Source organism: Saccoglossus kowalevskii, chromosome 2 (assembly GCF_978046115.1).
Source record: "Saccoglossus kowalevskii chromosome 2, keSacKowa6.1, whole genome shotgun sequence".
Taxonomy (NCBI): Eukaryota; Metazoa; Hemichordata; class Enteropneusta; family Harrimaniidae; genus Saccoglossus; species Saccoglossus kowalevskii.
In genome coordinates, this window is record NC_140642.1 from 18,508,879 (window position 1) to 18,530,225 (window position 21,347).

Consider the following 21,347-nt stretch of genomic DNA (forward strand, 5'->3'; position numbering starts at 1 on the left):
AAATCTATTTGAATACATTCTCACTACAAATTACACAATACTTATTTTTCAATGGAGTTTCTTCACAGCACAAACTCATGGAATCATGCACACGTGTGAGTACTTCGGTGACACATTTTATAGCTACGTTCAAAATAGTCTATTATTTATTGCGCAACTGTTAACATTCATACATTTTCATAAAATCTTCATGCACTTTTTGACCATTCATAAGTAAAATACACTACAATTTACTCCAGAAAAACAATTTTCTTGGTACATTCCTACATTTTTGCATATTAAATGAGGGGAACACTTTTCTTGGACTAATAACAAAGCTGGTCAATCCTATCCCAGCAATAAATGGCAAAAATGAAGGTGTTTATTATTAATAAAATGAATAAATAGATTTTGAATGAATGTGGAGGGCAAGATTTACACTTTACAGTAATTATGTGAGGCTAATATCATCAAACTCAGAGATATTATCAAGACAAGTCATTATATAATCCCAGGATTTTGACTTGGACTTATACAAAACTTTGGCGGCAATCACTCATGTCCGCTAACCTCAAACTAAGCCCCCCCCCCTAAAATTTTCATGTTTCTGGTTGTATTGTGCGTCTGTTATATATTTTAGCAGAATTCTAAAAAAAAAATGTTTTTATGAAATAAAATGAATATTTCTGAATAAAAAATTAAAAAGCCACCTATACAAGTTGATTTAAAACAAGCAGCCTGTCGGCTGAGATTGCTCCGGTGTTTTTTCTACACCTATACAAAAACCTATTTTTGTTCGTTGTATTAACAGTTTACTTCCTTGCAGTCTGTTGTGATTCTGAAAAATAAATGTCAATTGCGTAAAACGAAGCGTGAACACGAAATAGCTGTGACATAAATAGAGCAGCGCGTTCACCACTGTTTACGTAGTTTACATTTATTTTTTTTTAAGATTTTTCATCAGAAACATAACAGCCAGCGAGTCAAAAATATGTATATTAAAGGAGAAATCGTAGTTCTTTTTTTGAAATATGTCGTGGCCCTGAAAAGGACCGTTAGATTTGTGTTTCCTAATAGAAACGATTCAAACAAACCTTACAGTATATCGAGAGCCGCGAAGCAAGTGTCACACTCGCTTGGCTTTAGCGTCGCCGACAATGAAACCAATGTTGCAATATTGTAGCAAACCGTACCTGGGAGAGTGGTTTAAAGCTCGTTGTTTTGGCTTTATAAAATATTTGCGAATCCATAACTGGGGCCAGCAATTTTGCAATGTCACGCCGAAGATAGGCCAACTATTTTAGCATCTTTCACCACAGGAAATTAGTCTTCTGTCGTTTGAAAAAAAATCAGCCCACTGCGATATCCATATAACTTGCTGAATGTTAACTTTTTTCACCATAGCAATGAACATACAAATAGAGATCTTAGAAGGTTTTGTTTTTGTCTAATAACTATGAACTTTCCTAATTTTACTGCGTAAATTATTATTGATCTTGTATGGCTGTTGATCAGGTATTTGTCAAAACCGGAAATAATTCACGTGTATGGGGCGTGTTTGTCGGCGGGGATATTCTAATTCAAATGAATCTTCACAATCGATTTTTATTATTTCTGGTTTATTTGTCACATTCTAAGCAATAAAATATTTCTTGTTACACTTCTAATGCTGCATATTGTTCATTTATTTTTGTTGCATGTATTTATTGGCCGTTTTACTCCCTGTCGCAGTTCGATCTGCGTGTTGCCAATTTTCACGTTTTTTTTGCCAGGGATATCCGGACAAACGCACACCCCTTCTTTTTGGCAATTTTCCAAGAAGACGAAAATATCACTTTTTACCAAAAATTACAAAAATATTCACTAAAATTAGAGAATTAAAGATATCGTCACCAAATGAACAAATCTGAGAAAGGTCTACATGTAGTATCTAAATATGTAATATCAAAGCAATTGAACTATTGGTTTTTAACAAGAAGTCGAAAATATCACTTTTTACCAAAAATTACAAAAATATTCACTAAAATTAGAGAATTAAAGATATCGTCACCAAATGAACAAATCTGAGAGAGGTCCACATGTAGTACCTATATATGTTATATCAAAGCAATTGGACATGCGGTTTTTAACAAGAAGTCGAAAATATCACTTTTTACCAAAAATATTCACCAAAATTAGAGAATTGAAGATATCATCATGAAATGAACAAATCTAAGAGAGGTCTACCAAAGGTACATACACACAAAGTATCAAAGCATTCAGGCTTGTAGTTTTGCAAGAAGAAGACGAAAAAGTAAAACATTGACACAGGCGACGACGACGAACAATCACTCATATGATAAGCTCCGCTCGACAAAATCGACAGCGAAAGCTAAAAAAAATGGCCGAAAACATTTTTTGGGTTCAAGGAAAAATATGGTTAATATGGTTCAGCTAGTAATTTCAAATAATTATATTCAAGGTATATAAGGACCGCCACATTTTTAGAAAATCAGCGGGGCAGAAAGTTGAACGTTTCACCTCATTTGTGATTGTATGACACAAGAGGGCGCTATTTATGCTACAACAATGAATCTTATCCTGTATATGTTCATGATGTTACTATCTATCTATCTATTTGGTAGTAGCAATGCAATTGAAAAATACAAAATATAACCCAATTGCCTCATAGTACTGAGGCCTGACTTGCAACACATTTTAAAATAATAAATTGTGTTTGATACTAAATTTAACCAAAGACAATAAAAAAGAGGGACACGCAACTGCGGCAAACATGAAAGGAAAGTAACGAAAGTTCTTCTTTCCAATGTCTTTGATTTAACTTTAAAAATTAAACCGGGCAGAGACCTGCCACGAAAGCAAATAGCCTCTTCCCTCCCACTATATCAAATTGAAAACCCAATCCTATTCTACAATTTAGATCCATTAATTTTGTGTTTTCTTTAGATTTTAAAACAACCAAACACAAAGAACAACTTTGCATAATTTCTGGTAAATCCTGCATCAAAGGCGTGATGGCCAAACCATCCTTAAAATCATATCCCTTTAAAAATCCTTACCTCTTCAATGACATGACTGCTGTCTGTTTGCCATGGCAATGTACTTGAGGTAAATGACGATCTGTGTCTTCTTGCAAGACTACAATTATTAGGAATCTTGTAGGCACATCTTTTATGGTAGTTACCGCCACAGCCTGAGAACGTAAACAACAATATGAAATCAAACAACTTTGAATAAAGCTAGATTCTAATCTTGTTACAGCAATAATATTAACAGGTTTATCAATTACTGCTTCACTAATTATGCAATTAATTATGTGAACAATAGCGATCAATTCTAGAATACATCGATAAAACACAAGTTAGAAGCACATTGCAAGCGAAACAACAATCACATTCACCATCCGGAACTTCAGTGTGACACAAAATTATAAGGTCACCAAGATACAAACTGTATGCTTAGAAAATCTAGATCAACAAGTCATTGAAAATGACACAGTCCCCGTTAAATGAGTTCTCTTTGTGCTCGTCATATTAAAGCGGAGGGGTTGTCGCGAGCGTGTCCTTGAAACTTGAGTTCCAAGTGGCGTATACAACAGATTGTTTATTTACATCAAAACACGTGTTCCGTGTAATAGTAATATGGCCAAAAATAAAAACAGCCATTATTCGGCCATCTTTGATCTGATTATGAAACACGCTGATATGTATATGATGTATGTGCCAAATTCGAATGAAAATGGTATATAAATTGTGGAAATATAGTAGTAAGGCCAAAAAGTCAGATGGCTGTCATTCGGCCATCCTTGACTAGATTTTGAAACAAATTGTCATGGACATGCATCCTAACATGTATAAAGTACATGTATGTGCCAAATTTGAATGAAAACTGACAAGATACCGCATAAAATCTTTGATCCAATTGCGAAATAAATCGTCATGGACATGTATCCTAACATAAATAATCTATGTACCAAGTTTGAATGACAACTGACAAAGCATGTCCAAAATACAACATTTTACAAAAAACAAGATGGCTGCCAGTCGGCCATTTTGAATCGAATCTCTAAACCACTGCATGTGCATATGTCCCACATAAGGTACTAGGCACATGCAAAGAATGAACGGAATCGGTCCACAGGATTCTGAAATATGACTCTGGACAGACTGACGCACGGACGGACACACGGACGGACGAATGGTCAGGGACATGTATCTTAACATGTATGATCTATGTACTAAATTTGAATAAAAACTGACAAAGCATGTTCAAAATACAACATTTTCAAAAAACAAGATGGCTGCCAAACGGCCATCTTTGATCCAATTGCGAAATAAATCGTCATGGACATGTATCCTAACATGTATAATCCATGTACCAAGTTTGAATGAAAACTGACAAAGCATGTCCAAAATACAACATTTTACAAAAAACAAGATGGCTGCCAGTCGGCTATTATGAATCGAATCTCTAAACCACTGCATGTGCATATGTCCCACATAAGGTACTAGGCACATGCAAAGAATGAACGGAATCGGTCCACAGGATTCTGAAATATGACTCTGGACAGACGGACACACGAACGGACGGACGAATGGATGGACGAACAGACTCACGAACGGTCAGGGACATGTATCCTAACATGTATAATCTATGTACCAAGTTTGAATGAAAACTGACAAAGCATGTCCAAAATACAACATTTTCAAAAAACAAGATGGCTGCCAGTCGGCCATTTTGAATCGAATCGCTAAACCACTGCATGTGCATATGTCCCATATAAAGTACTTGGCACATGCAAAGAATGAACAGAATCGGCCCAAGGGATTCTGAGATATGACTCCGGACGGACGCAAGAACGCACAGACGGACGGAGATCGAATTATAAGTCCCCGTTTGCGGACTTCGTCCGAACAGGGACTAATTAAGGCTTCACTCTGGGTTGTTAAATTTGCATTCTGAGTTCATTTATAGGGCTTTATTGGGGTATTAGAACTATCATGTGAACTATTTGATAGTATGAATATGAACAAATTGCATGAAATAATTGCTCATTGGCCTGAATTTGGCCTTACTATGAATTAATATCGACTGCAAATCTTTGAGAATCGTCATGTGTTGAACGCTTTACGACTAGCGAATGTACTTTCAACACACTGACAAATGGGAAGCAGAAACAAACACTAACGCTCGGACGCGCAGAAAATCATTGGTTATTCGCAAAAATAAATATTTCACATAATTGTCCCAGACACCAATATGACTGTAACTTTTAAGAGTCACAGTGACTTTGACACACACTATTGTGTTACCAGTCACATGGTTATAACTGTACAAGGTACTCACCATCACATTTCAAACCTTGCCTAACAATGCCAAAAAGCATTTCTCCACAAAAATCACAAAAAGTAGGAGACTTGTAGGAATGTACAAATAACGAATGAGGTCTGATATGCGAGTCTTCTAGACTGGCTGAAGCTGGTAAAAAAAGAAGAAAAACAATATTACTCAACAAGTAAGTTTAGTATAAAAACACAACATAATGATTGGTCAATTGGTGATGTGGGATTATATACATTTATCACACATGTGATAAACAAATTCTCGAAAATGACATTAATTTGGAAATACACATCCACCGCTTCAAACCGCAGTTGTAAACATTTCATGATTTACTGTGTCAGAAAAGAACTGGCTGACCATGTATCCAGTGTCACTGGAATTCAAAGTAGTACTTATCAGAGATGTGAACTTGATGCAGTTCAGGCTTGGTATTTTTCAATCCCAGGTGGCAGAGTGAGCTTTTCTGCTGAGCTGTGCATCTGTGTTTGAACCGACTTACCTGGATGCTTAGTTTTTTTTTAGCATGTTTGGTGATTGTGGACATTCATTTTTTTAATTATATAATTCTACAACTAAAACATTCCACACTATTTATTATTCAAAACGTAAATATCTGTTTTTTCTGGGACGACTCTCTGCTAGCAATTACAATGTACTGTGATTTGATTGCATTTATTGTAACAAAATTACATTGAAGTTATCGTGATCCTGTGTTCCAAGGATCCCACTGAAAACTTCACTGCGATGCAAAATTTTGTGATTTTCCCAAAATTTAGATCTTGAGAATTAACACATCATCAGCTTAACAGCCTTTTTTCATATTTTGGTATTTGAAGGCTTTCAGCGAGTGATTTAACATTTTCACCACCAGACATCCTTGCCCAAATTTTTCTGCAATTTCTCTTATATTCTTCAATATTTCTGGACATGGACCCTATTTTGGAACCAACAGACAAAATTTTAGTCAATTTTTGGTATTTGACCCAATCTTCTGAAAGAAAGTGCAGACTATAAACTGGACTATTTTTTGAATTTGCGATGAAAAGAGGGAACATATAAATAGCATAAAAGAAAAATATTGCATTAATTTTACCGAAACGAAATAAATTGTTATTTTACCAGACATCTTCATTCAGATATTCACAATAATTATTTTGCCAGTCTTCGGATATTTAATTAAACACAAATCTGTGGGTACTTTTTCATCTCGCTGTCAAATATTTGGACAGGTAATTGCTTCATAACAGAATATTCATTTTAATAATGATAGCTCATTGGCTCGCTGATCAGATTTGTCATAAATCTAATGTATTTTACACAGCATTTGATTGTTAATTCCTAATTAATCTACATTCCAGGTCTAAATTGTCAGTGTATATGCATTTCAAATCCAGATCAACATTCCATAAATTCGTGACGTGAAACATATGTGTACAGGCAAGAGTTGACAGCACCCTCTATTGTGATAATGATTTAAACTTTCATTTTAAGTGGGCTCTTGAATGTCTATGCAAAGATGTGGGAATGTGAATGATACAAAGACAATTCAGATAATTTTACTAAAGTAGATGATTAATGGTTAAACATCGATTTAATGAGTTTGAAATTGTCAATACTGTAGAAATCTTATTGTCATTTGGACTATATTTTTACTTACTTTATTCATAAAATCTAGCGCAAATATTTTTGTTATTTCAGATTGTTTACAGAGGTTTTATGACAAATCAGTTAAAACATGACAGAGTCCCTGTTGTTTAATAATAAACAACACTGAAATGAGTCAGTTATTTTGATTCATAACTTGAAACAAATGCATGTTAATATGTCTGACACGATGTATAAAATAGTTGTAAAATTTGACTTTAATCAAGGCATGTCAAAGATACGGATATCCGATCTGATGATACCATTATATTCAATGTACTAAGTTTAAACAAAAGATTCGGATCTGGCAGAAACACTTGATTTTGAGGCATTTTTAACAATACCTGTAAAATAGCAGTCATTCAGCCATCTTGAATTGGACTGTCAAACATAACATGATGTACCGGTATGATGTATATTTAAAGTTTGATCAGTCAAGATACATGGTACAGTGATTTAAAACAAAATGGTAAGTAGTCAGCTATTTTGAATTCGATCAGAAAAACAAAATGGACAAGGTCTCATGATAATTAATAGACATGTATGTAAGTTTGAACGAAATCCATTCCATCCAGAGCCATTCAGAAATTGCAGAAATGCTACATTTTGATGTATTTTTCATGACATTTATGCTCATTCCCTAGGTAACCAATAATGCAACAAAAAACATGTTAGTATTGTTATGTAATCTGGTAAAACAAAATTCACATGAAACAAAATAAATATAAAAACAAAAGAAATAGAGGCCACAAGTTTGATCTAACAGACTTAGTGGGCACACACAATCTTTCTTTCTTTTTTTGAAAACCTCTATCTCAGCTGTAACCATGCTGATCTATTATTTGATTGTGATTCTATTTTGATTCAATATCACTAAAAAATCAGTTATGTTAGAGGACACACTGGTCAATATAGATTCATGATTTGTATTAGTTGATAATAGTTAATTTCTAGTGAGATTACCTGAAAGCACCACCTCAATCAAACATCCTTCCGTTACATCGCTTGGCATAGTAACCATTTGTAGTACATTGCTACTGCCGACATCGTGGCGAAATAACATGATTTTATCAACAACATTGTACAGTCCTGCATCTGGGTACTGTAATGTAAACAGAAAATGAAGAGGGAATTAGATTAAGTCTTCATAATTAATATACACAGATTTTAACTTGAAACTTGTTAGGTCTGTGTATTGTTCTTTGTAGAGTATATATGCACCACGTTTTATTGAAATGTGATTATTAAAACCTGAGAAATCGATGGAAATGTCGAAAATAGACTAATAATTATGTAAATTAGGTAATTAGTATGCACTGATGTTGACCAACACTTATCAGGTGTGCACATAGTCCCAGATCACATATGTACCATACTAAATTTCATTGAAATCCAACGAGCAGTTCTTCAGATATCCATGGAACTAAAATACATACATACACTCATACAATGTACCCCGGTACAAACATGTACATACATACATACATACGTATGTACATACACACAGACAGGGTAACTGCAAATACTCCCATTGAATGCTTTGGACCAGGAAGTCGAATACATGTTATGACACAATAAATATGTTAACAAAACTACGCAGATTGACAATGTAAAAACTAAAAAGACTGTCATCAATGCTTAGTACAAATTAAAACTGGTTTAACGGCAATGGATATTGCGAATACCATAAAATCATTTTTTCTCCCAAAAATCAACAATTATTAGATTAAAACTGGAAAACAAATTTTGATATGATTTATATTATCAAGCAGCAGTGATTAGAAAATACACAACATCCCTGGCTGTGTACCCTGACAAAAGGGTAAAACTTGTTTTGTCATCACGTCTGTATCAATAGAGATTCACTAAAAACTCCATGTATTTCCACAAACTCGATAACCATCTGTTTATTTATTTGGGTTTTGATCAGCAGTTTGTTTGTTTTTTAGGCAAGGCATTGAAGCAGACCAACTAATATGTTGGAGTAGTCGACCATATCCTAAACTGTTATCATGCAGTCACAACTGGTGGTGCAATTAAATGGCACCACCATCGTGACATAGGCAATGATATGCTGGTATATCACAGATCACTCATCGTACATGTCTGAAAGCATGGAAAGTATGCAGCTATTACAGTATCCAGCAATGCCATGAAATGAAGGGGAATAAATTAGCAGTTACATGTAAAATTGACTTAATTCTGAAATCAACAAGGCGTATTAAAATAATATTTAATTGGTACAAAGCACAGACTACATTGAAATTTTTTTTAAATATTTTATGTCAGTGTTAACACTGTATTGTTCCTGCCAAAATTTCACATCACATTTTTATAAATTTTTCTCTAATTTGTTAATTTCTAATTAGCAAATATTTGACAGAATATGGGAAAAAATAATGCAGGTTTATTTTGTAAAAGACCACAAAATATGGTATTCAAAGGTGAAATGAGAAATATGCAAATTAGTGGCTTAATATAAATAGTCATTGCTACAAAACTAAACATGTCTGCACATTACCCCAAGGTAATTATGTAACAAATCTGAACAACATCTGCTGAGAAGTTTTTGAGATTTTGCTTTCCCAGGCTGAAATGAGATAATTAATATGCAAATTAACTACTTAACATGCACAAACATGACCTCAAAACTGATCATGTCTGCACAGTATCGCAAGGTCCCTAACTAAAAAACATCCATGCCTTCATGAAATTCAATGTACTGGTATTATGACATAATAAAATATTAAAATTTATATTATAAAATGGAGCATATTTAGGTTAATGACTTTTGAGTTGACAAAAAACAATTATACTGCATCATGGTTGATTATTATTGACCCTAAAGACTTTCTCATTAAAAGCAAGGTGAATTTTACATTGCAAAGTCCAATCCAAAATGTTTGAAAGTCTAACAGTTGGTATTACCGGTATGTAAATGTGAAAATAGCTTCTTCGTCAAAAAAGCTAATTTGAAGTCATGTCATGACATGACATGACATGACAGAGTCCCTATGAAGTAGTAAAGTTTGATTGTGATCAGTTGATGTACGTCAGAGACAGCATTTGTATTCAAGCATTTTGAATTTGATCTGGAAGAAAAATATGGTTCATTTTAATATACAAGTTTATTGTATGTACAAAGATGGACAATAGCTGTCCACGTATAACCAAGATTGATGTTAAGAGTGGCAGAAATGCTTGATTTTGATAAATTTTAACATTAAAAAGGCTACCATTTGACCATCTTGAATCTGATCATCAAACAACTTATATGTGAATATGTGCGAATGCTGTACTAGAACCTAAAAAGTTTGAACGTGATTGGTCAAAGCATGTTAGAGATATGGCCTTAGAATAGTATTTCTTTTAAAACAATGGCCGCCAGTTGGCAATTTTGATTCCCATCTGAAAAACAAAATGACATGCAAATGAAGGTCTCGTTATGTCTAATGCATATACCAAATTTTAATGAAATACCATACACAACGAAGATCCAGCACCGAATGACAGAAATGCTTGATTTTGATGAAATTTTAGCACTAAAAATGGCTGCTATTCGAACATTTTAAGTTGGATTATGAAACAAATGCAATAGCATATGTATGATATGATGCATGTTAAACTGACCTGAGCATAGCTGAGATACAGGTGGAAAGAGACTGAAGCACAGAGGTGAAATTATAACTCCCTGTTTTCAGACTACATCTGATTGGTGACTAAAAAGTTTGTACTGAAAATCTCAGTAAAATGATAGTCAAAGCATTTAATTTAGGTCACCTCCTTACCTCGCTGTCAAATCTAGCACAGTGAAGCACATGTTACAAAAGATAGATACTAAACTTGAACACATTATCGTTATCTGGCCAGCTTTCCATGTAGTTAACGAGGCAACTACAAAGATTATAAAAACATGATATCCTCGGCAAAATAATAATGTAGACAAATTGATGCAAACAGCCAGGTCATTTAGGCAGTACAAGGACCTCTAAACTCAGGTTCAATATCACACATTTGAAGGACAAAAAATCACTCAGACACATGAGTCATTGGGTAATGAGCTATGTGCTTGGACTACAAGTACACATGTACAATATTTGTGACAACTCTAAAACAAGAACCTCATTCTATAGAATCTTAATAATAAACAAGCAGCCTATCGGCTGAGATAGCTCCGCTGTTAGCAATGCACATTTAAATTAAAGAACTGAAGACATCATTAGAAAATGAACAATATGAATAGTATCAAAGCAATCGGACTTACAGTTTTTAACAAGAAGTCGAAAATATCACTTTTTACCAAAAATTACAAAAATATTCACCAAAATAAATTAATTAGAGAATTGAAGATATCATCACAAAATGAACAAATCTGAGAGAGTTCCACATGTAGTACCTATATATGTAATATCAAAGCAATCGGACTTACAGTTTTCAACAAGAAGTCGAAAATATCACTTTTTACCAAAAATGACAAAAATATTCACCAAAATTAGAGAATTGAAGATATCATCACGAAATGAACAAATCTGAGAGAGGTCCACATGTAGTACCTATATATGTAGTATCAAAGCAATTGGACTTGCGGTTTTTAACAAGAAGTCGAAAATATCACTTTTTACCAAAAATGACAAAAATATTCACCAAAATTAGAGAATTAAAGATATCATTACAAAATGAACAAATCTGAGAGAGGTCCACATGTAGTACCTATATATGTAATATCAAAGTAATTGCACTTGCGGTTTTTAACAAGAAGTCGAAAATATCACTTTTTACCAAAAATGACAAAAATATTCACCAAAATTAGAGAATTAAAGATATCAACATGAAATGAACATACCTAAGAGAGGTCTACCCAAGGTACATATAAACCAAGTATCAAAGCATTCAGGCTTGTAGTTTTCAAGAAGAAGTCGAAAAAGTAAAACATTGACACGGACGACGACGGACAATCACTCATATGATAAGCTCCGCTCGACAAAGTCGACAGCGGAGCTAAAAAATGACAAATAACACTAACTTATTTGTTGGTTGAAATACTGTGAATTCATTTATTATTCAATGGTTTTTAATTGCACTATTGTTGAAGGGAATTTCAAGTGAAAAATAGTGTAAGTAAATGCCAGTGAAAAAATTGTTTTCATTACCACTTTCTTTGTAGTACAGAGTACCCGGTAATCAAACTTCAAACAAAACCAGCATGCAGTCTCTTGGCTGATATAGCTCCGCTGTTAGCAATGCACATTTCAATTATAGGATTGAAGATATCATCACAAAATGAACAAATCTGAGGGAGGTCCACCTGTAGGACCTTTATGTAAAATATCAAATTAGTCAGACGGTTTTTAACAAGAAGTCGAAAATATCACTTTTTACCAAAAATATCATCACGAAATGAACAAAACTTAGAGAGGTCTACCTGAGGTACATGTACATGTATAATAATCAAAGCAATTGGACTTACCGTTTTTAACAAGGAGTTGGAAATGTAAAAAGTTGACAAAGACGACAGTGGAGCTAAACAGTAAATATGATTAACTCCGCCAGACTTTGTCGTTGTCAAAGTTGTCAGACTAGTTGTCTGGGCCATGATGGGATGACGCAGTCCAAATAAACATTGGGTTGTAATGTGGTCAACATAACCAAGATATTAAAGGTGCATACACCACTTGTGTGTGTGTGCATGTGCATGCAAGCATGTGCGATACATAGTCCACTTCAACATTAACCATGTTGGTACAAAACACAAACTGCTCATTTGCTATATGTTTACATGGTAGCATGCCAAACTACGGCCCCTCCCACCGTTTAACAAAAGATTATCTCCAATGCGTTTACACGATCGGGGCTGAACAAGAGCCAAGACCCGCCCAAATTCAATTCAGTTCGTTCAGAGCCGAACGGAACAGCTTTCTTTTGGTGTTGTGCTTGTGTTGTTGTTTCTTTACATGGCACTTAAAACGGTTAAAAAACGCTTTCTTTAAGGTGTGGTTAGGGGATTATCTCCAGCGATGCGTGTCAAAACCTAATTACGTGGGTTTGAAACTTGCCCACCATTTTAGTTTTTTTTTTTTTAGTAACCATGAGCTGAGAGAAAAAGGAAACAGCCATGATTCTGAGACAATACACTGGTGTCATGATTCAGGTATCTCGAATAAACAGGATACACAGCAGCTAAAATACATTACATATGTTACAGCTACTCACATAAGTACACCATTTTTCTGTTTCTCGTGGAGCTATTACAATCTATTGCTTTATTTCTGCCAAATAGATATTAGGGTGCATACCTGTTTGTCAAGCCAGAAATTACAATTACATAATTGAAATGAGAGGTTACTTGAAGAAGACGATTGAGAGCGTGATTTTGGCATGATAGTTGGGCCCAATGCGTATACATAGTTGGGCCATATGTCGGGGGTCAAACCCGATTGAAGTTCAACCCTAAGGATTTATTGGAGCTGAACGTGTATACACAAGCATTTTTGCTGGCTTGAGCCACAGGGCTCCGATAAAATGCTGTCGTATAAACGTGGCATTTAACATTCTCAGAGGTTACCTTACTAGTTTCGGATTAACAAAGATAAATAACATAATATTACAGTTAATGTTAACAATGTTACACATGGATAGGAAGCAAAATCTCATCACCATACATTGAAAGCACTTCCTGCCAAATACTGAATTACTGCGTTGCTGGACACCCAACAGCTTTAGGGCAACTAACATTGAGCAACTCTTCCGCTCTCTATGTACATTATATAAGTTCTTTGTACATACATTTCTTTTAGATTATAATCAACACCTACACCATCGCCTGTAGAAACAAAAAAATGTGACACAAGCACATCAGGTACGGCATTTTTGTCCGGATACAGCAATACTCAGACCACACTGCCTTTAATTTCTTTTGGTTAATTTTGTGAACATTTAAATTGACCAATTTATATATTCTGTATTTTCAATTCTACATAAAGTTGTATAATGTCACAGCACGCACCCACAATTATTTCTTGATGCAATGAATCCAAGGGATTGACAGTCTTTGCTACATGGCTGGCACATGTGCTTACCAGAATGACAGGGGCGTGTCCATGGTCAAAACATGTCAGCATAAAATAAATGCAATTTTGGGTTTATGTGCACTAAGCAAATACAGCAGTTGGTTATTACATCACATCACATGGGTTTGTAAGCACAAGTGAGTTATATTTGTTACCAGGAAGTTCACGCTTGTGTTAAAAAGAATAAAACTAAATTGTGTGTGGTACAAACAAATAATAGCTATTGGCCCACTAATAAATCAGGATTGTTTACTTGTTTTTTTTTTACATATATTTTCTTGTACATATGCAGAAAACAATTTATAGTACCGGTAAACAAATATTTTTTTTTTTTTAATTTAAAAGCTATTACTTTGCGGCACGAATCAGCTAATCAAAAGAACACATCAGGTACGGCATTTTTGTTCGCACACTGCTTCTAATTCCTTTTGTTTGATATAGTTAACATTTATTTAAACAGACCAATTTTGTCATACTCGTAAATTAAATCTAAAGAGCAGACAAATTCCTAAGTTCACCTCTTACTAGAATATTACAATTAATGCCTGTTAACACTACGCGTCTACTTTAGATTGAAATCACGGCATATCATATTTGCACCATATTTTACGATCTTTATCACAAAATGTTATAGTGAGTGTGGCCCTGTACACATTTATTTTTTGACAGTTTTGTGTCAAATTTGACAAATGAACATGTTTTTTAAGCATTAAATAATTTACACACATCTATGTAGTCGTCCTATTGATTCTTGACTCCACCATTAGCGAACTCCAAACAGTTTGATAAGCATCAATGACACGTATTTACAGTGCCCTCACACGGCAACCATATCGATACTGGCAATATTGAAAAATATTTGACCCTGCTGTTGTCCTACTGCTGCCTGGATAAATCAACATGTTAGTGCACCATTTCAAAACAATGCATGTGATATATACATGTATCAGTTGGAAGTGACATCATATGAAGTGACATCTTTCGTGCACATTATCTAAACATCACTAATAGGTCTACTGGCAGGAACAGCAAGTACTGTCCTACCTGCATATTACCAGAGATCAGTATTTTACGAAATTGAAAACCTAACTGTCTATCAAGTCATGTATGAATAAGAAATGGTTCTTGACCTACATACATGTGTAGCCATCTTTGTCGCCAAACGACCTTTCAATCTTATCTCCTCAAGAGAGAGTAACACACCCATTTTAATAATCATAATAATAAGTCAATGACTTCTTTTAAAGACAATCTATTATTAGAATATTAATTTACATGATGAGAGTTTTTTTATTGATAATTTATCAAACTATAAAAGGATACATACCATGTTACCATGACAATAAGCTGATGCTTGAGAGATAAACAATGGTGACCTATTTGCATAATGAATTGATCCATTTTCTGCTCTACTTACACTTATAGCACTCATACTAATATATACTAAACTATATTAGGCACAGCACACAAGTGATGTCCCACAAGTTTGATGTAGAAAAAAAATACCAGTTTAAAATGTTTGAGTTTTGGGAGAGAAAGTTTCCTGAATGGGCCCGCAGGTCACTATGACCTTTAGAGAATTTTTTTTCTAATGAATTGCAAATTAAATTACAAGAAATTTGTATTACTGTATAGCATACTCCTCTGCTATGATACCAGAAATAAAATAAATAAATTTAGAGATCAGATGAAATTGGTCTCGTGCATGATCTCCAAAAGGTCACACATCCTGGTACTTACTCAGGGTACAAATTTACTGTCAATGATAATTTCTCAATGATTTCCCCCAAAATGTAAGCAATTATCATTGTTCAAAAATATGTTCAACATTGGACATTATTGCTGTTATAGAACAATAAAACCCAGCGATAATAAAAGGATTCGTGACCTTTAGCAGATACGAATGCAGACTGTTGACATTGACAGAATCAGTTAAAATATAAAGTTGTAAGTAGATATGGTGTGCATTAAATGTTACAGGACAACTTTAAAAGGTGGGCGGAGTGTTATGAAACTACGTAATATTACGATGACTCATAGTGCATGTAGTATAAACAGTACCAGTATCTGTCGGAAATAACATCAATGAATGGATCATACCTTAGGCCAGACTTTTATTATCCCTTGTTTCTCAAACCCGTCGAATGAACAGGAGCCGAAAATGAAATAAAAATAACATTTTATTTTTTTTAGCATAATTTATCGCGCTCTCCGACTTGTGAGCGCAAAAAATTGCTATCAGTACTATCAATGTGTAGTACCAATCTCAGTACCTATACCAAGCTTTGTACCAGTACTATCAATGTGTAGTACCAATCTCAGTACCTATACCAAGCTTTGTATCAGTACTGTCAATGTGGACTACCAATCTCAGTACCTATACCAAGCTTTGTATCAGTACTGTCAATGTGGACTACCAATCTCAGTACCTATACCAAGCTTTGTATCAGTACTATCAATGTGGACTACCAATCTCAGTACCTATACCAAGCTTTGTATCAGTACTATCAATGTGTAGTACCAATCTCAGTACCTATACCAAGCTTTGTATCAGTACTGTCAATGTGGACTACCAATCTCAGTACCTATACCAAGCTTTGTATCAGTACTATCAATGTGTAGTACCAATATCAGTACCTACACCAAGCTTTGTATCAGTACTATCAATGTGGACTACCAATCTCAGTACCTATACCAAGCTTTGTATCAGTACTGTCAATGTGGACTACCAATCTCAGTACATATACCAAGCTTTGTATCAGTACTATCAATGTGTAGTACCAATCTCAGTACCTACACCAAGCTTTGTATCAGTACTGTCAATGTGGACTACCAATCTCAGTACCTATACCAAGCTTTGTATCAGTAGTGTCAATGTGGACTACCAATCTCAGTACCTACACCAAGCTTTGTATCAGTACTGTCAATGTGGACTACCAATCTCAGTACCTATACCAAGCTTTGTATCAGTACTGTCAATGTGGACTACCAATCTCAGTACCTATACCAAGCTTTGTATCAGTAGTGTCAATGTGGACTACCAATCTCAGTACCTACACCAAGCTTTGTATCAGTACTGTCAATGTGGACTACCAATCTCAGTACCTATACCAAGCTTTGTATCAGTACTGTCAATGTGGACTACCAATCTCAGTACCTATACCAAGCTTTGTATCAGTACTGTCAATGTGGACTACCAATCTCAGTACCTATACCAAGCTTTGTATCAGTACTGTCAATGTGGACTACCAATCTCAGTACCTATACCAAGCTTTGTATCAGTACTGTCAATGTGGACTACCAATCTCAGTACCTATACCAAGCTTTGTATCAGTAGTGTCAATGTGGACTACCAATCTCAGTACCTACACCAAGCTTTGTATCAGTACTGTCAATGTGGACTACCAATCTCAGTACCTATACCAAGCTTTGTATCAGTGCTGTCAATGTGGACTACCAATCTCAGTACCTATACCAAGCTTTGTATCAGTACTATCAATGTGTAGTACCAATCTCAGTACCTATACCAAGCTTTGTATCAGTACTGTCAATGTGTAGTACCAATCTCAGTACCTATACCAAGCTTTGTATCAGTACTGTCAATGTGGACTACCAATCTCAGTACCTATACCAAGCTTTGTATCAGTAGTGTCAATGTGGACTACCAATCTCAGTACATATACTATCAATGTGGACTACCAATCTCAGTACCTATACCAAGCTTTGTATCAGTACTGTCAATGTGGACTACCAATCTCAGTACCTATACCAAGCTTTGTATGAGTACTATCAATGTGGACTACCAATCTCAGTACCTACACCAAGCTTTGTATCAGTACTGTCAATGTGTAGTACCTATCTCAGTACCTATACCAAGCTTTGTATGAGTACTGTCAATGTGGACTACCAATCTCAGTACCTATACCAAGCTTTGTATCAGTACTGTCAATGTGGACTACCAATCTCAGTACCTATACCAAGCTTTGTATCAGTACTGTCAATGTGGACTACCAATCTCAGTACCTATACCAAGCTTTGTATCAGTACTATCAATGTGGACTACCAATCTCAGTACATATACCAAGCTTTGTATCAGTACTGTCAATGTGGACTACCAATCTCAGTACCTATACCAAGCTTTGTATCAGTACTGTCAATGTGGACTACCTATCTCAGTACCTATACCAAGCTTTGTATCAGTACTGTCAATGTGGACTACCAATCTCAGTACCTATACCAAGCTTTGTATCAGTACTGTCAATGTGGACTACCAATCTCAGTACCTATACCAAGCTTTGTATCAGTACTATCAATGTGGACTACCAATCTCAGTACCTATACCAAGCTTTGTATCAGTACTATCAATGTGGACTACCAATCTCAGTACCTATACCAAGCTTTGTATCAGTACTATCAATGTGTAGTACCAATCTCAGTACCTATACCAAGCTTTGTATCAGTACTGTCAATGTGGACTACCAATCTCAGTACCTATACCAAGCTTTGTATCAGTACTGTCAATGTGTAGTACCAATCTCAGTACCTATACCAAGCTTTGTATCAGTACTATCAATGTGGACTACCAATCTCAGTACCTATACCAAGCTTTGTATCAGTACTGTCAATGTGGACTACCAATCTCAGTACCTATACCAAGCTTTGTATCAGTACTGTCAATGTGTAGTACCAATCTCAGTACCTATACCAAGCTTTGTATCAGTACTGTCAATGTGTAGTACCTATCTCAGTACCTATACCAAGCTTTGTATCAGTACTGTCAATGTGGACTACCAATCTCAGTACCTATACCAAGCTTTGTATCAGTACTATCAATGTGGACTACCAATCTCAGTACCTATACCAAGCTTTGTATCAGTACTATCAATGTGGACTACCAATCTCAGTACCTACACCAAGCTTTGTATCAGTACTGTCAATGTGGACTACCAATCTCAGTACCTATACCAAGCTTTGTATCAGTACTATCAATGTGGACTACCAATCTCAGTACCTATACCAAGCTTTGTATCAGTACTATCAATGTGGACTACCAATCTCAGTACCTATACCAAGCTTTGTATCAGTACTGTCAATGTGTAATACCAATCTCAGTACTTATACCAAGCTTTGTATCAGTACTGTCAATGTGGACTACCAATCTCAGTACCTATACCAAGCTTTGTATCAGTACTGTCAATGTGGACTACCAATCTCAGTACCTATACCAAGCTTTGTATCAGTACTATCAATGTGGACTACCAATCTCAGTACCTATACCAAGCTTTGTATCAGTACTATCAATGTGGACTACCAATCTCAGTACCTACACCAAGCTTTGTATCAGTACTGTCAATGTGGACTACCAATCTCAGTACCTATACCAAGCTTTGTATCAGTACTATCAATGTGTAATACCAATCTCAGTACCTATACCAAGCTTTGTATCAGTACTATCAATGTGGACTACCAATCTCAGTACCTATACCAAGCTTTGTATCAGTACTGTCAATGTGGACTACCAATCTCAGTACCTATACCAAGCTTTGTATCAGTACTATCAATGTGTAATACCAATCTCAGTACCTATACCAAGCTTTGTATCAGTACTATCAATGTGGACTACCAATCTCAGTACATATACCAAGCTTTGTATCAGTACTATCAATGTGTAATACCAATCTCAGTACCTATACCAAGCTTTGTATCAGTACTGTCAATGTGTAGTACCAATCTCAGTACCTATACCAAGCTTTGTATCAGTACTATCAATGTGGACTACCAATCTCAGTACCTATACCAAGCTTTGTATCAGTACTGTCAATGTGGACTACCAATCTCAGTACCTACACCAAGCTTTGTATCAGTACTGTCAATGTGGACTACCAATCTCAGTACCTATACCAAGCTTTGTATCAGTACTGTCAATGTGGACTACCAATCTCAGTACCTATACCAAGCTTTGTATCAGTACTGTCAATGTGGACTACCAATCTCAGTACCTATACCAAGCTTTGTATCAGTACTGTCAATGTGGACTACCAATCTCAGTACCTATACCAAGCTTTGTATCAGTACTGTCAATGTGGACTACCAATCTCAGTACCTACACCAAGCTTTGTATCAGTACTGTCAATGTGGACTACCAATCTCAGTACCTATACCAAGCTTTGTATCAGTGCTGTCAATGTGGACTACCAATCTCAGTACCTATACCAAGCTTTGTATCAGTACTGTCAATGTGTAGTACCAATCTCAGTACTTATACCAAGCTTTGTATCAGTACTATCAATGTGTAGTACCAATCTCAGTACCTATACCAAGCTTTGTATCAGTACTGTCAATGTGTAGTACCAATCTCAGTACCTATACCAAGCTTTGTATCAGTAGTGTCAATGTGTAGTACCAATCTCAGTACTTATACCAAGCTTTGTATCAGTGCTGTCAATGTGGACTACCAATCTCAGTACCTATACCAAGCTTTGTATCAGTACTGTCAATGTGGACTACCAATCTCAGTACCTATACCAAGCTTTGTATCAGTACTGTCAATGTGGACTACCAATCTCAGTACATATACCAAGCTTTGTATCAGTACTATCAATGTGTAGTACCAATCTCAGTACCTATACCAAGCTTTGTATCAGTACTATCAATGTGGACTACCAATCTCAGTACCTATACCAAGCTTTGTATCAGTAGTGTCAATGTGTAGTACCAATCTCAGTACCTATACCAAGCTTTGTATCAGTACTATCAATGTGGACTACCAATCTCAGTACCTATACCAAGCTTTGTATCAGTAGTGTCAATGTGTAGTACCAATCTCAGTACCTATACCAAGCTTTGTATCAGTACTATCAATGTGTAGTACCAATCTCAGTACCTATACCAAGCTTTGTATCAGTACTGTCAATGTGTAGTACCAATCTCAGTACTTATACCAAGCTTTGTATCAGTGCTGTCAATGTGGACTACCAATCTCAGTACCTATACCAAGCTTTGTATCAGTACTGTCAATGTGGACTACCAATCTCAGTACCTATACCAAGCTTTGTATCAGTACTGTCAATGTGTAGTACCAATCTCAGTACCTATACCAAGCTTTGTATCAGTAGTGTCAATGTGTAGTACCAATCTCAGTACCTATACCAAGCTTTGTATCAGTACTATCAATGTGTAGTACCAATCTCAGTACCTATACCAAGCTTTGTATCAGTACTGTCAATGTGGACTACCAATCTCAGTACCTATACCAAGCTTTGTATCAGTACTATCAATGTGGACTACCAATCTCAGTACCTATACCAAGCTTTG

At 35.4% G+C, this 21,347-nt stretch overlaps 1 protein-coding gene across 3 annotated transcripts in view; it reads right to left on the reverse strand.

The window, feature by feature from the left end:
• The window catches only part of LOC100370448 (serine/threonine-protein kinase D3), a 61,788-nt gene that overhangs the window by 17,721 nt on the left and 22,720 nt on the right, over positions 1 to 21,347 (reverse strand). For all 3 annotated transcript variants that reach the window (XM_085492583.1, XM_078013513.1, XM_085492582.1), the window contains exons 2-4: positions 7,930 to 8,068; positions 5,326 to 5,457; positions 3,039 to 3,172 (exon numbers count right to left, since the gene is read on the reverse strand). In XM_085492583.1, coding sequence (XP_085348709.1) covers positions 3,039 to 3,172; positions 5,326 to 5,457; positions 7,930 to 8,068 — 405 coding nt within the window. The remainder of the gene's footprint in view (positions 1 to 3,038; positions 3,173 to 5,325; positions 5,458 to 7,929; positions 8,069 to 21,347) is intronic.